Here is a 14,131-nt window from a genome sequence, read left to right on the forward strand (position 1 = left end):
TGGTCATCCTGATCGTTGGTTTCTTCAATACCGCGCACAGGATCGACGTCACTGAAACCATCAAAATCTGTCTCTGTTGCCCTTTCCATTGTAGCTTCATCACCGTCTCACTAGAGTCTGTACACCGTTCGGTGCGCCGTTGATATTCATCCAACAGCTTCACGAGTGTCATCGTTAAATTGGCATCCGGCCGGCTCTCAAGTGCTGTCACTAGGCCACTGTATGAATCCGGCACGCTTCTTAGCCTGCACACACAAGTCGTTCGAACAACTCTTCTAGGTCAAACAAATGTTTTTCGACATCTGCACCTTCCGCTAAGTTCAAACTACAATGTTTTTTTTTAACAAGGACACACGCGAAGTCATAGACGTTTTCTCAAGGAACGTCTTTAAATGATTCCAGACGTCCTTAGCACTTGAAGCAACAACAACAGCAATGTTTTTGTTTTGACTACTGTGCTGTCGAACGCGTAAGCTAACGACGTTTTGATTTGGTATCAACCAAACAAAAATGTTCACTAGGTGGACATTGGTTTGGATTTCTGCCACTACGTGGTGCTAGTGTGCATTTATAGTTGATTCCAAACTTTCTGAAATGATTTAAACTTTTCTGAAGTGATTCAGTATTTTCCGACGTGATTCAGTGCTTGCGGAAGTGATTTAAATATTTTATTATTTGAATCAGTACTTTCCCGAGCAGCTCCGAACTTTGCTGAAGTGATTCAGTACTTTCCGAAGTGATTCCGAACTTTTCTTAACATATGCAGTACTATCTGAAGGGATTCTAAACTTTTCTTAAATGATTCAGTTCTTTCCGAAATGATTCAGTACTTGCGGAAGTGATAGCACACTTTTTTGAAATGATTCAATACTTTCCAAAGTGATTCCAAAATTCCTAAAGCAATCCAGCAATCCAACCATTCCTGCTGCCAGGCTTCCATAATAGTATTCACAATCCAACGCCTGACGTCTGGGAGGGTTACGTTCCTGGTGTAGCGGGGACGCGATGCACCAGATCCCGTCAGTCTGTCCGCAGTGCCGGGGATCTACGTAAAGACGGTTGAAGGTGGGGCTACTCGGGGCTTCGGCTTCCAGCGCTTGGATGACGCTGTGTGAGTCAGTTAACACGAGGATCGGTTGATCTGCCGGAGTGATGGCTGCGTCTAGAATAGCTGCGGCTTCAGCGGAAAAGACGGAACACTCCTCCGGTAGACTTTGACTCGTTGCAGTGTTCGGTCCTGCCACTCCGAGTCCAACTCCAGCCCGCGACTGCGATCCAAGTATCTCTGTAACAGAACGTCTCAAAGCTACAGAGTTATCTCCGGCTTGGAGTCCACTCCTAATCCGCTAATCTATTTTGACGACGTTTGATCGCCAACTCTTCTCTCCATGCCAGTGAGCCCTGGTCATCGGAGGGAGGTCACGGTTGGCTGCAGTGCGGAGGGCTCTGTTCCGCTTTCGTTCCCGGATATCTTAGCAGCGAGGGCAGCGGCTTTCGTAGCAATGGGAGGATTCCGATTTCCACACATGCAGCGTCTGCAGGCGTCGAAGGGAGAAGGCCGGATACGATGCGTACGTAGGTATTGTATACCGGAGCGAGGATGTGGTTGAGCTTCTCGGTGGCTAAGCAGGTTATTTCGAGGCCGTAGAAAAGTTGACTGTCGATAACAGATTGTCCTGACTATGTTGATGCGGCTACGACCGTTTTCTTTCACCATCCTGAAGTGCTGGTTGAAGCTTAGAGTGCGATCCAGTACTACCCCCAGAACACGCACTGTTTTCTTGAGCGGAATCGGATGATCTTGGATGGTGATCGGTGGTCCTCGAATCAGATGGCCCGAGTGACAGATATGGCACAGTACACTCTTCGGCGCGGAGAGCTGACGGCGGCGACTGCTGCTTGAGCTATGTTCCTGGTCCGCTTAGTCCTTCGTCCCGTTACGACGATGAATATGTCGTCGGCATAAACGATTACGTGCACGTTCTTGGGCGATCGGCTGAATTCCCCGTCCATTGCCACCAGAAATAGCGTTACCGCTGTGACGGATCCCTGTGGCACTCCAGGTTCCTCGGAAAACGGATCTTGGAAGGTACGATCAAGGAGGAAATTCCGTACAAAATGTGTGATGTGACCTTCCAGGCCCCAGCCGATGAGCTGCCTGATGACACCAGGTGTCCATGTCCTGTTGAACGCCTTTGAAATATCAAGGGAGACTAACTCCGTTGTCCTGGGCTTCCTTAAGAACTTTCCCGAGGGCTGCAAAGTAAGTGGAGGAGCCGTTTCCTTGCCGGAACGCATGCTGCCGTTCGTCAAGGAAGCCGTTTGACTCCAGGAACTGCCTAAGACGACGATTTCGAGCGCAATCGGCCTAAAGGAGGAGGCTTCTACACTCGCCGTGTTGTTCTTCGGAATGGGCACAACCAAGCTTTGTTTCAGAGGTCTGGATACGAGTCAGTGAGCCATAGATCATTGAAGAGGGCGAGTAGCTACGTTTTTCCGTCGAGGGAGAGGTTTTTTAACACCGGATATCCAATCTCGTCCGGCCCGGCAGATTTACCACTACTGCTACCGATGGAAAATTGAAGCTTCGTTGATTTGGAGAGCAGGAATATCGGATGGAATTCGCAAGTCGCGAATGCTGCTTGCGGAAGGCAGGCCGACAAAATATTTTCCTAATTCGTCGGTGATATCCTTCGGTTCTGAGATCGAGGTGCCACGAGCTTGGCTAGTAGGTGGAGTAGACCGCCGCTTGCCACTCAGAGCGTTGACGCGATTCTACAATTCACTCGACGATTGGGATTCGTCGATTGAATCCAAGAAATCCATCCAGCTAGATCGCTTTGCGTCACGGATCACCTGTCTGCACGAGAGATGGCGTTCTCGGTAAAACTTCAGCGCTTCCTCCCTCCCAGGGTCGTCTAAGGCGAGACGCTTAAGCCGACGTAAAGCTTTGCGTCGCGCTTTCACCGCACATTTGGTATCCTAGTTCCACCAACGTAGGGCTTTTCGCCCAGGTACACTACTCGTCCTTGCCCAAGTAACAATTCTGGTTTTATAAGGGTTCTGTAGACCATGATTTAGACTTGTAGCATGCTTTAAAACCACCATTAAACTTGTACTTCCGTGAAGCTCGAGATGTCGTTCGGATCGCGTTGCTGGAGGAGAGCGTCGGATTTCTCCCTGAAGGCGTCCCAGTTGGCTTCCTGCGGAATTGATAGCATACTTTTTTGGAATGATTCAATACTTTCCAAAGTGATTCCAAAATTTCTAAAGTAATCCAGTGCGAAGTGATTCCGAACTTTTCTGAAGTAATTCAGTACTTTTTCAAGTGATTCCAAACTTTTATGAAGCAATTCAGTACTTTTCGAAGTGTTTCCGATTTTTTTCTGAAAAGATTCAGGAATTTTTCTGAAATGATTACAATTTTTTTCTGAAATTATTCAGTATTTTCTGAAGTGATTCAGCACTTTCAGAAGTGGTTTCAAACTATTATGAATTGATTAAGTACTTTCCGGAGGAGCTCCGAACTTTACTGAAGTGATTCCGAACTTTTCTGAAATGATTCAGTATTATCTGAAGTGATTCCAAACTTTTCTTAAATTATTCAGTTCTTTCCGAAATGATTAAGTACTTGCGGAAGTGATAACACACTTTTTTTTGAATGATTCAATACTTTCCAAAGTGATTGCAAAATTCCTAAAGCAATCCAGTGCGAAGTGATTCCAAACTTTTCTGAAGTGATTCAGTACTTTTTTAATTGATTTCAAACTTGTATGAAGCGATTCAGTACTTTTCGAAATGTTTCCGAATTTTTCTGAAGAGATTCAGGACTTTCTGAAATGATTCCAAATTTTTCTGAAAGGATTCAGTACTTTCTGAAGTGATTCAGTACTTGCAGAAGTGATTTCAAACTTTTATGAATTGGTTAAGTACTTTCCGGAGGAGCTCCAAACTTTACTGAAGTGATTCCAAACTTTTCTTAAATTATTCAGTTCTTTTCGAAATGATTCAGTACTTGCGGAAGTGATAACACACTTTTTTGAAATGATTCAATATTTTCCATAGTGATTCCAAAATTCCTAAAGCAATCCAGTGCGAAGTGATTTCAAACTTTTCTGAAGTGATTCAGTACTTTTTTAATTGATTTCAAACTTGTATGAAGCGATTCAGTACTTTTCGAAATGTTTCCGAATTTTTCTGAAGAGATTCAGGACTTTCTGAAATGATTCCAAATTTTTCTGAAAGGATTCAGTACTTTCTGAAGTGATTCAGTACTTGCAGAAGTTATTTCAAACTTTTATGAATTGATTCAGTACTTTCCGGAAGAGCTCCAAACTTTACTGAAGTGATTCCGAACTTTTCTGAAATGATTCAGAAATTCCTAAAGAAATCCAGTTCGAAGTGATTCCGAACTTTTCTGAAATGATTCATTTTTTTCTTAAATGATTCAGTACTTTATGAAGTGATTCAGTACTTGCGGAAGTGATAACACACTTTTTTGGAATGATTCAATATTTTCCAAAGTGATTCCAAAATTCCAAAAGCAATCCAGTGTGGAGTGATTCCGAACTTTTCTGAAGTGATTCAGTACTTTTTCAAGTGATTCCAAACTTGTATAAAGCAATTCAGTACTTTTCTAAGTGTTTCAGATTTTTTTTCTGAAGAGATTCAGGACTTTCTGAAATGATTCCAAATTTTACTGAAGTGATTCAGTACTATCTGAAGTAAGTCCAAACTTTTCTTAAATGATTCAGTTCTTTCCGAAATGATTCAGTACTTGCGGAAGTGATAGCATACTTTTTTGGAATGATTCAATACTTTCCAAAGTGATTCCAAAATTCCTTAAGCAATCCAGTGCGAAGTGATTCCAAACTTTTCTGAAGTTATTCAGTACTTTTTTAAGTGATTCCAAACTTGTATAAAGCGATTCAGTTCGTAGTGTTTCCGATTTTTTCTGAAGAGATTCAGGACTTTCTGAAATGATTCCAAAGTTTTCTGAAATGATTCTGTACTTTCTGAAGCGATTCAGTACTTGCAGAAGTGGTTTCAAAATGTTATGAATTGATGAAGTACTTTCCGGAGGAGCTCCGAACTTTACTGAAGTCATTTCAAACTTTTCTGAAATGATTAGTACTATCTGAAGTGAGTCCAAACTTTTCTTTAATTATTCAATTCTTTCCGAAATGATTCAGTACTTGCGGAAGTGATAACACCCTTTTTTGGAATGATTCAATACTTTCCAAAGTGATTCCAAAATTTCTAAAGCAATGCAGTGCGAAGTGATTCAGTACTTTTTTTAAGTGATTCCAAACTTGTATAAAGCGATTCAGTTCGTAGTGTTGCCGATTTTTTTTCTGAAGAGATTCGGGACTTTCCGAAATGATTCCAAATTTTTCTGAAATGATTCTGTACTTTCCGGAGTAATTAAGGAATTGTATGAGGTGATTCAGTACCTTTCGAAGCGATTCCGAACTTTTCTTAAGTTATTCAGTTCTTTCTGAAGTGATACCAAACTCTTCTTAAATGATTCAGTGCTTTCCAAAGTGATGCAGTGCTTTTCGGAAGTGATAACAATTTGTTTTGGAATGATTCAATACTTTACAAAGTGATTTCAAAATTTCTAAAGCAATCCAGTGCTTTCCGAAATGTTTCAGTTGTCAGATTCAGAACTTTCAGAAGTGATTCCAAACTTTTCTTAAGTGATTCATTTCTATTCAGAGTGAATCAGTACTTGCGGAAGTGATTTCAAACTTTTAAGAAAATTCTGGAATAATTTTAATCTTCTCCGAAGTGGTTCAGTAATTTCTGAAGTGATTCCGAACTTTTCTGAAATTATTCAGTACTATCTGAAGGGATTCCAAACTTTACTTAAATGATTCAGTGTTTATAGAAAATTGGTAATGTATTCAAAACCTAACACCTTTTCGTGGCGGTTGCTATTTTAGATTTTCGATTTACCCCCTGTATCTTCCCGTAAGACGCAGTCTACATCAAAAGTCAAAGGGAAAAAAGGTTAAAACTGTAAAACATTGAGGGTCAAACAGTTCGTGCAATTTTAGCAATCACTCTGATCCGTTGAAATACGCTTCTCTCTTTTGGAGTTGACTCGTGAGCAGTTCTTTGAAAGATAAAATCAAATGAACAATCCAACTGATAATGCCCAAACTCCACTGAGCCTTTAAAGTTTTAACTCCTTCTGTCAAACATGAGCAGTTCTTTAAACTGTTTAAGGGTCTGTTTAATCATTTGTCTCCAAAAAAATGCTCGCTCACGGATTTTGACAGCCGCTCCAAACACAAGTCCACCTTAAAACCCATCTACATCCCGAAGACTGCTCTCACCACAGGGGAAAACTACTCACTTACCACAATCGCAAACAAAGGTGCACTCATCCGCAATCATATTGAATTCTCAATTCCCGAAAGCTTCTGTTTGTCAATTTTCTACAACCTCCCGAAGAAGCGGACCAAAAATCCCCTCCCATCGCCCATACCATAGAGATGCAAAAATAGCTCGAGAGCCGAGGAGCTTTACCGAGCGAATTCGATAAATCCCATCATCCGCAGAGGATAAAGGCACATAACCGGTTGGAAATTGAAAATTCCTCGGAAGTAGCTCGGTGAAGCGTGAAAATCTCTCGCCAATCCTCGCAGCAAAACTATGTCTTCGACTGCCGACGCCAGAGGCGGAGAGGCGGAATCCGAAAGTGGGGGGGCGAGCGGTGAAAAGTAAACGAATGAAAAGTTGATGAAATTGGAAGTAAGACTAAAATAAACATCCATTAAGCTGCAGCAGCAGCGGTAGCTATATCCTTGTATATGCTCTGGTGAACCCGTAGGATGAGAAAGGCTAAACTTTGGCCTTCCATCCATTTTAATTATCGTGCCGTGACCCGAATTGAGGAAAGTAAATTGTTTTAAAATGTATACCCTCATTACAGGCTTAAGCTTTGACTTTTCCCGAGCGTTGAAGTGATGATTTATTGAACGCGAAAATTTGCTGTCTGATCGCAGCGAGGATTAATCTTGCCTAATCTAACCTTAGTAATCAATCGATACTCACATCCAGTAAACTCTTCAGCGTCATATCCGAGTACGAGGGCCGCGTCAGGTAGACGACCGTTTCCAGCGCGTTGATCGCCAGCGTCGTGTTGTCCTTGACCATCTTGACCGTGTCCTGCAGCAGGTACTGGGCCGTTTGGTTGTACAACTGCGGTGGCTGATCGAACTTGGCCTCCAGCTCCGACAGGACCACCTTGGTTTTGAGATTCTGCTTCACCATCTCGGTCTGTGGGTGGAAAAGAAAGGAAACAAACCATCATAGATTTTCAGACTACATAATTAACGTTAATGAAAAGTGATGTCGCTCGCTGTTCGTCGGAAGCACGCACTCCGGAGTCAGTACACTCGAGCACAGTGAGAATCTTAAATCTACATCCATCTTGCACGACATAACAAAGGAACATGACCCGTTTTTCTTACAGTGTTTTTTTTTCTTTAAAAAAGAAGTCATCTCGTTCCGACTATTTATCTTCCCGGGAGGGGTCGAGTCCGTGCTCAGTTTTGTAGCCGCCAGTGTTATATGCCACCGTTCATAACACCACAGCAACAGCAACAACGCCCGAGTAGAACAAGCAATGGAGCAATAATGGACGAACCCACAGCCCACATCCCACCCGGTTCAGCATCTCCACCTTAGCTCGGAGCCGTCATGTTTTTGCCCCTGTTTCTTACGACACCGGCCACATGGTCGCGATGATGGTGGTTCTCGAGTACTACGCGTTCCGTTCGGCAACGGAAGAGAGAGAGAGAGAGAGAGAGAAAGTGGAAAAACTAATCCAAAGTGAACATAAATAAATGCCAACAATTTAATTGAAGCAAAGTGGTACGGCACGCAGATTGGAACCTGAAACTGCCAGCGAGCGACCCGCAGAATGCATACACTTTAAATCGTTGGACGCAGATGCCACATGGGGTCTTTGGATGATGGACGAGCTTCAATTAAGTTGTTTGGTCAAGTCAGACTTTGCTCTCCGGTTTGGCAATATCCGATAGCTGGAGGGCAGTTACTCTTAGTCATAATTATACAAGGTTCGAAAAGTATGTGTAAATTTAAGCTTTGAGCATTTTTTGATGTAGGACTACGTCTGTGATTTCTACATGGGGGTTCCCTTTGTGAAAACCGAAAATGGAACATGTAACGAGATTATGAAAGATTTTGAACGTTAATAACTCAGCTGCCCCTGGACCAATTTCAATAATTTTATCACCAATCGATCAGAAATATTTGTACGCAACAAAAACAAAAACTATTGCAACAGTGGTAAAGCATTGTCCAAAAGCGTCGAAATAACTAACAAATCCACTAATTGCGAACATGCGGCTTCCCCAACACAGTCATCAGAGAGTCGTTAGTAGACGAAACAAGTCGAAGTGGCATTCGCCTCCGATTTTCAGGCGTGTGCGAATAGGGAGGATGCGATCGCCTTGGTTGACAACACTCCCACCTCTTCCAGCGTCTCGCCTGTTACCGTCAAGACGACGTCGTCCGCAAAGCCAACGATCTCAACTCCTTTGGGCAGCTTCAGCGTTAGCACGCTGTTGTACATCCCGTTCCAGAGCGTTGTACCAATGATGGAGCCTTGTGGAACTCCCGCTGTGATCCTAATCGATCTCTGGCCGATGTCTGTTCCGTAGACCAGAACCCGGTTCTGGAAATAACTCCTCAGGATCCTGCACAGGTAATCAGGGACTCTTATTCTATGCAGCGCTTCGGCGATGGCCTCCCAGCTGGCGCTGTTGAACGCATTCTTGACGTCGATCGTTATCACGGCGCAATATCGATCTCCTCTCCACTGTCTGACCCTTATAGACTCGGAAACTACTGAACCAATTGGCGTGAAAATTTGTATGCAGGGGTTTTTGGGGCCAGGAAAGATTCTTATAATGGTTCAAGACCCACCCCCTGTAATGGAGGGCTCCCATACAAATGAAACAGAAATTTATGCATAGCTCGAGAACTAATCACAGTAATTGGAACCAAATTTGGCATGTGGAGATATAAGACGATGGTCATATGAGGAAGCCCCTTAGATAAGAGGGGACTAATATAAACTCAAGCTAATATTGAATCTCGAGCAAGGCCGGACACACACGGCCTACGCCGCATAACTGGTTCCAAACGACAACAAAGCCATAAGCAACGATGGTTTCTTGACGTTTGGAACCAAATTCACGTATCTAGATAGAGCTGGAATTAGGGCGTAACTGCTTTTGTAAACAATGACTTCTATCGTCGATTTCTAGGATCTCAAGGCTCGTCCACGCAAACCTACATAACCGTCGGGTAGGGGAAGTCTTCCTCTACCCGATGGTGTTGTTGATTTGCGTTGGTGAGCCTTATCTTTCTAGGAATCATCGAAAGAAGTCATTGTTTACAAAAGCTGTTACGCCCAACTCCAGTTCTATCTAGATATGAAAAATAAATGAGCGTAAATAGGTGAGGCCCAGTAAATTTGTTGTCGCTTTCGTTCTCCGGTTGATTGAATGGATAACGGAGTTTGTCGTCACACTCCTTCCACCGTTCAAACAACAAGAGAACGAAAGAGATGACACATTCACTGAGCCTTACATATTTACATCTCATCGACGGCTGTTCAGTACGCCGATTTTATAGCACATTCCGCCCCTGTTTACTCCCTATGGTAAAATCCAGAGACGATGTTTAATAAGCAGGCTTGCTTCCACTCACTTGCTATAAAACATTATTTTTCGGAATTATGAAATCATTAAATATTATAATGATAGTTAGTAGTTGTAAGTCACAAGATAAGGTTGTAAACTAGATGTTTGACACATAAAACCTGTCATTATTGCTTTCAGTGCGTCACAATCAGCGATTTTACGACTCGTGAGCGCTCACTCTGAGTGAACGCTCACGAGTCATAAATTCGCTGACTGTGACGCACTGAAAGCGAAATTGACAGGTTTTATGTGTCAAATACATATCTTTCAACCTTTTCTTGTTTCTGACAAGTACAAACTTTCATTATAGCATCCAATTATTCCATAATTCCGAAAAACATTTTTTATAGCGAAGTGAGTGGAAGTAACCCTGTTAATAAGAAACGCTCGAAGACTGAAGCCAAAAGTTCCAATCGAACCGTCAAACGCGGTTCCAATCGAGCAATGTAAATAAACACGAGCGCTTCACGAGGAGTATTGAGATGGTGATTGAAATTTAATTTTTGGGATTTAAATAATTATAATTAAGTTTCCCTAATAAAAAAATACCATAAACGAAAGATAACCCAAACTATTAAACTATTCTACAAATGGTTTGAATGATACCCGAAACACGTCGTTAGACAACATAACCATAACAGTTTCATTGTGGTTGCGTATGAAAAGTGCAATTGGATACTATTTGACTTTTGGAATACACAAGTGAAATCTTTTGAGATTAATTGTTTATGTTTACATCAATGCCAAAAAGCAAATATTTAAAAAAAAATACAAAGCCGCTGATCGACTGTCAAGTTTTTAATCACAAGTGAATTTGGTGAAAGACTTCAAAAGAGGGACTCCTCGATTAATTTTTTTAAAAGGACGTATCTGCTTTTATAAACAATGCATTTCTAGATAGAGCTGGAATTAGGGCTTAACAGCTTTTGTAAACAATGACTTCTCTCGATGATCTCTCGAAAGTCGTGACTCTTCCTGGCAAGTCGACATCACCATCGAGTGGGGAAAGACTTCTCCTAGTCGATAGATATGTTGGTTTGTGTAGACGTGCCTGGAGTATCTATAAATCAACAAGAGAAACTTTTGTTTACAAAAGCTGTTACCCCCTAATTTCAGCTCCATCTAGATTTGACCCACTCACCACTATCAGGTAGTGATGGTAGTGTTAGCATACGTGGGCGAGCTGCCAGTTAAACCAAATCGACGAGCAACTGCATTGTTTACAAAAGCAGATACGTCCCTTCGAAAAAAATAATCGAGATTTCATTCATACAGGGTAGGAAGCATGAACCGCAGATTGCATAATTTTGAGCAACGCTCTGTAAAATATCCGCACCAATATGGTATATTTGATTTCACTCTGTGTCAAAAATTGTTTATTCAAATACGACGGTATTCAACGATACTACCGAAACGATCAAAAAGTTATTCGCTCAATGACTTTTAAATTCGAAATAGACACAAAACTGTGGGCTGCCAAACCTGGCAGACAAAATAACTAAAATGGCCGTGCAACCAGATTTACTTTTATTCTCTCCGCGCGTCTCTTATAAAACATCGTATCTGGTAAAATCCCATAAGCATCTGGCAATCTGTGCATGCAGTCTACCGGACTTTGCATTATCTCTTCATTCCACCCTGGTACCAGCAAGCCACAGTCTCTTCACGCAGAAATTGACAGTATCTTATTCTAGGATTGGAAGGGTAAGGAAATATCAACAATCAATACGAAACTAACGATTTTAAATTGGCTCACTTCTTGACTAGCCTATTGGTCCCAAGCAAACGATTAACGTACCCCATTCTAGTCGAAATTCTAGTACTACGCAATGTTTGTTTTGATTCGCTATGAAAGTTTGACAGATAAAATGAGGGGTTATTGGTTTTTCCTATGTTTCGAGGAGTGAATCGATTAGCTGGGGACCGAAGAGAGTACCAGAGCTGAGCCAAAAAGTTGAGAATGTTATTTCGGGACCTTCTAGTCTTAGAGTTACCTCTATGGAAATATTCACCATGTTTCACGCACAGACTGATGTTTTCTTATGGGCTTTTATCATAAGAGTAAAGAGTTACAGAGTGACCGAAAAGGCGAATTGTCATTTGTCTTGGTAATGCGCAATGAGATGTAACAGGCCCAGATAATTTGTCGTCTCTTTTGTTCCGCCGCTGTTTAAATCAAGGGGGGAAGGTGGCTGTCAAATACAAACAATCGTCGCCTACCTCGCATAACTGGTTCCAAACGTAAACAAGCCATAAGAAAGCTACAGGGTTTGTTTACGTTTGGAACCAATTTCATGCAAGAATGATCAGTAGACTGATTTGACAGCACGTCTCACCCCAGGTTTAAATGCTTGACGTCAACCGTTTTAACCACGGACGATTACTGTCAATAAAAGCAATCGTGTAGGGTTCCCTTGATTCAGCTAGCTGCACTCATAAAATTCAGCACATTTTTATTGGCGAATTTTCATGTAAAATTCCACATGATTTCCCTGTGCCCACATATGAACAGAATCCACTCAGAAGTACCGTATGCGTGATAATGTTTGCACCATCGTACAAATAAGGTTCCCATTTCACCTGAGCATGCAATGCCTTGGTTTTCTTTGCATGCACGTAACATATCAATGAGGTTCAGAGAGAGGTGAAGCAGATCGTGAAATATGGTTGTATTAGTAAACCAAAAAATCAACGTAAACGCAATTAGTGACGTCACTAATTGTTTGTATCGTACAGTGGTTTCACTCACAAAACTAAATAGATTGCTTCACCTCTGTAATTCAGCTCATTGGTAACCTATAGCTCATACCGTAGTAGGTTGTGTATAAAAGAAAAAGATTTACTTAGTTTGACAGTTGCACCATGACGAAGTGACAGCGTATTCGTGATTTGTCCCACGCGCAAATGTCGCAAAAAGACATTTCAATCGCCGTGGGAGTGTCCCGGTGGACCGTCAAAAGGATTTTAGACCGAGAAAAGAAAGGACAACTATCCGCGAAGGTGGCCACACACAGGTCGTCCGAGGTCAGCTCGGGTTCCGAGGGTTTATCGCTGCTATCAAAAGGAAGATTCGGGTGAATCCAGTGCGTTCAATAAGGAAAATGACAAAGGAACACGGGATCAGATTGCGGGGCGAAGTCGAGGGCACAGAAAAAAAACTCACATAATTACCAACCGCATCCGGGAGCTACGAGTCGAACGATGCAAGAAAATCTTGAACTTCCTTAAGCGAAAAAATCCGGTTATCCTGTTCACCGACGAGAGCATGTTTATCGTCGATCCCGTATCAAATTCCAAATTCCGGTATAATAGTTCTCTTCTGGTAAAAGACGTGACCGACGAGCATAAGAACGTGTATCTGACCAAGCATCCTGCTAGCGTTATGGCGTTTGGATTGGTGGCTTCCGATGGAAAAAAATGGACCCAGAAGGCGACAAGGTCAACACGGAGGTCCACATCGGGATTTTAAGTAAGTATGTTCTTCCGTGGATCAAAGAACAGTACGGTCCGAAGCCAAATGTTGTATTTCAACAAGATGGGGCTCCGTGCTACACCTCGAACCGCACTCAGAAGTGGTTGCAGGAACATCTTCCGTTCTGGGCGAAGGATATGTGTCCGCCATCCAGCCCTGATCGTAATCCGCTGGATTACTCAATATGGCGCGTCATGAAGGCCAAGCCCTGTTCTAAATGCCACCCGGGTACAGCAATCCTCAGACAAACATTGACCCGTACCTGGAGAGAAATGGATCCAGACTACATTATTAGAACCTGCCGTGCATTCCGGAAGCGTGTGGAGGCCGTAATTGCAGCAAGTGGAAACTCGATCGATGATTAACATAGTTTAAGACTCTGAGAAACATTTCCCCTTTAAATAAATAAAAAAAAAACTCGAAAACGAAATTTTTGGGATTTTTTTTTTTAAATTTTGACATTGCTCAATGGTGCAAACATTATCACGCATATGGTACACATGAAATGTATGAGTCAAATGAATAGTATATGTGGTTACCAGCGAATCCAAACACATAAAGCAATCAACGATACAGAAAAAACGGTTGCTACGACTACCATGACAAACTCGCTCTTCAGCAAAGCTCGATCGGAGTGGTAGAATGATAATGATATCACAGACAAAATGATATATTGCTTGCCTGCTTTGTTGCATAAGGCTGTCCATGAGACAGTTGCGATCAACTGACTTTTTTGTTTACCAAGAACTTTTGACAGATCACAGTAGAACTGGCAGTTTATTCTCATATGAATTTCTGCTTTGTTTATTTTTACATTCAGCATCATTAACACCAGAGCACTCACACACTCTAGATTTCTAGCTGTCAGTTCCAGTGAGAAACGTCTTTTGGATCACCTTTTATACATGGATGAGGA

At 42.2% G+C, this 14,131-nt stretch overlaps 1 protein-coding gene across 3 annotated transcripts in view; it reads right to left on the reverse strand.

The window, feature by feature from the left end:
- LOC135700643 (protein tweety-2) overlaps nt 1-14,131 on the reverse strand; it is a 231,565-nt gene that overhangs the window by 41,809 nt on the left and 175,625 nt on the right. For all 3 annotated transcript variants that reach the window (XM_065221214.1, XM_065221213.1, XM_065221212.1), the window contains exon 3: nt 7,063-7,287. In XM_065221214.1, coding sequence (XP_065077286.1) covers nt 7,063-7,287 — 225 coding nt within the window. The remainder of the gene's footprint in view (nt 1-7,062; nt 7,288-14,131) is intronic.

Source organism: Ochlerotatus camptorhynchus, unplaced genomic scaffold (assembly GCF_037179485.1).
Source record: "Ochlerotatus camptorhynchus isolate MF236.1 unplaced genomic scaffold, CSIRO-AGI_Acam_v1.1 ptg000140l, whole genome shotgun sequence".
In the NCBI taxonomy this organism is placed as follows: domain Eukaryota; kingdom Metazoa; phylum Arthropoda; class Insecta; order Diptera; family Culicidae; genus Ochlerotatus; species Ochlerotatus camptorhynchus.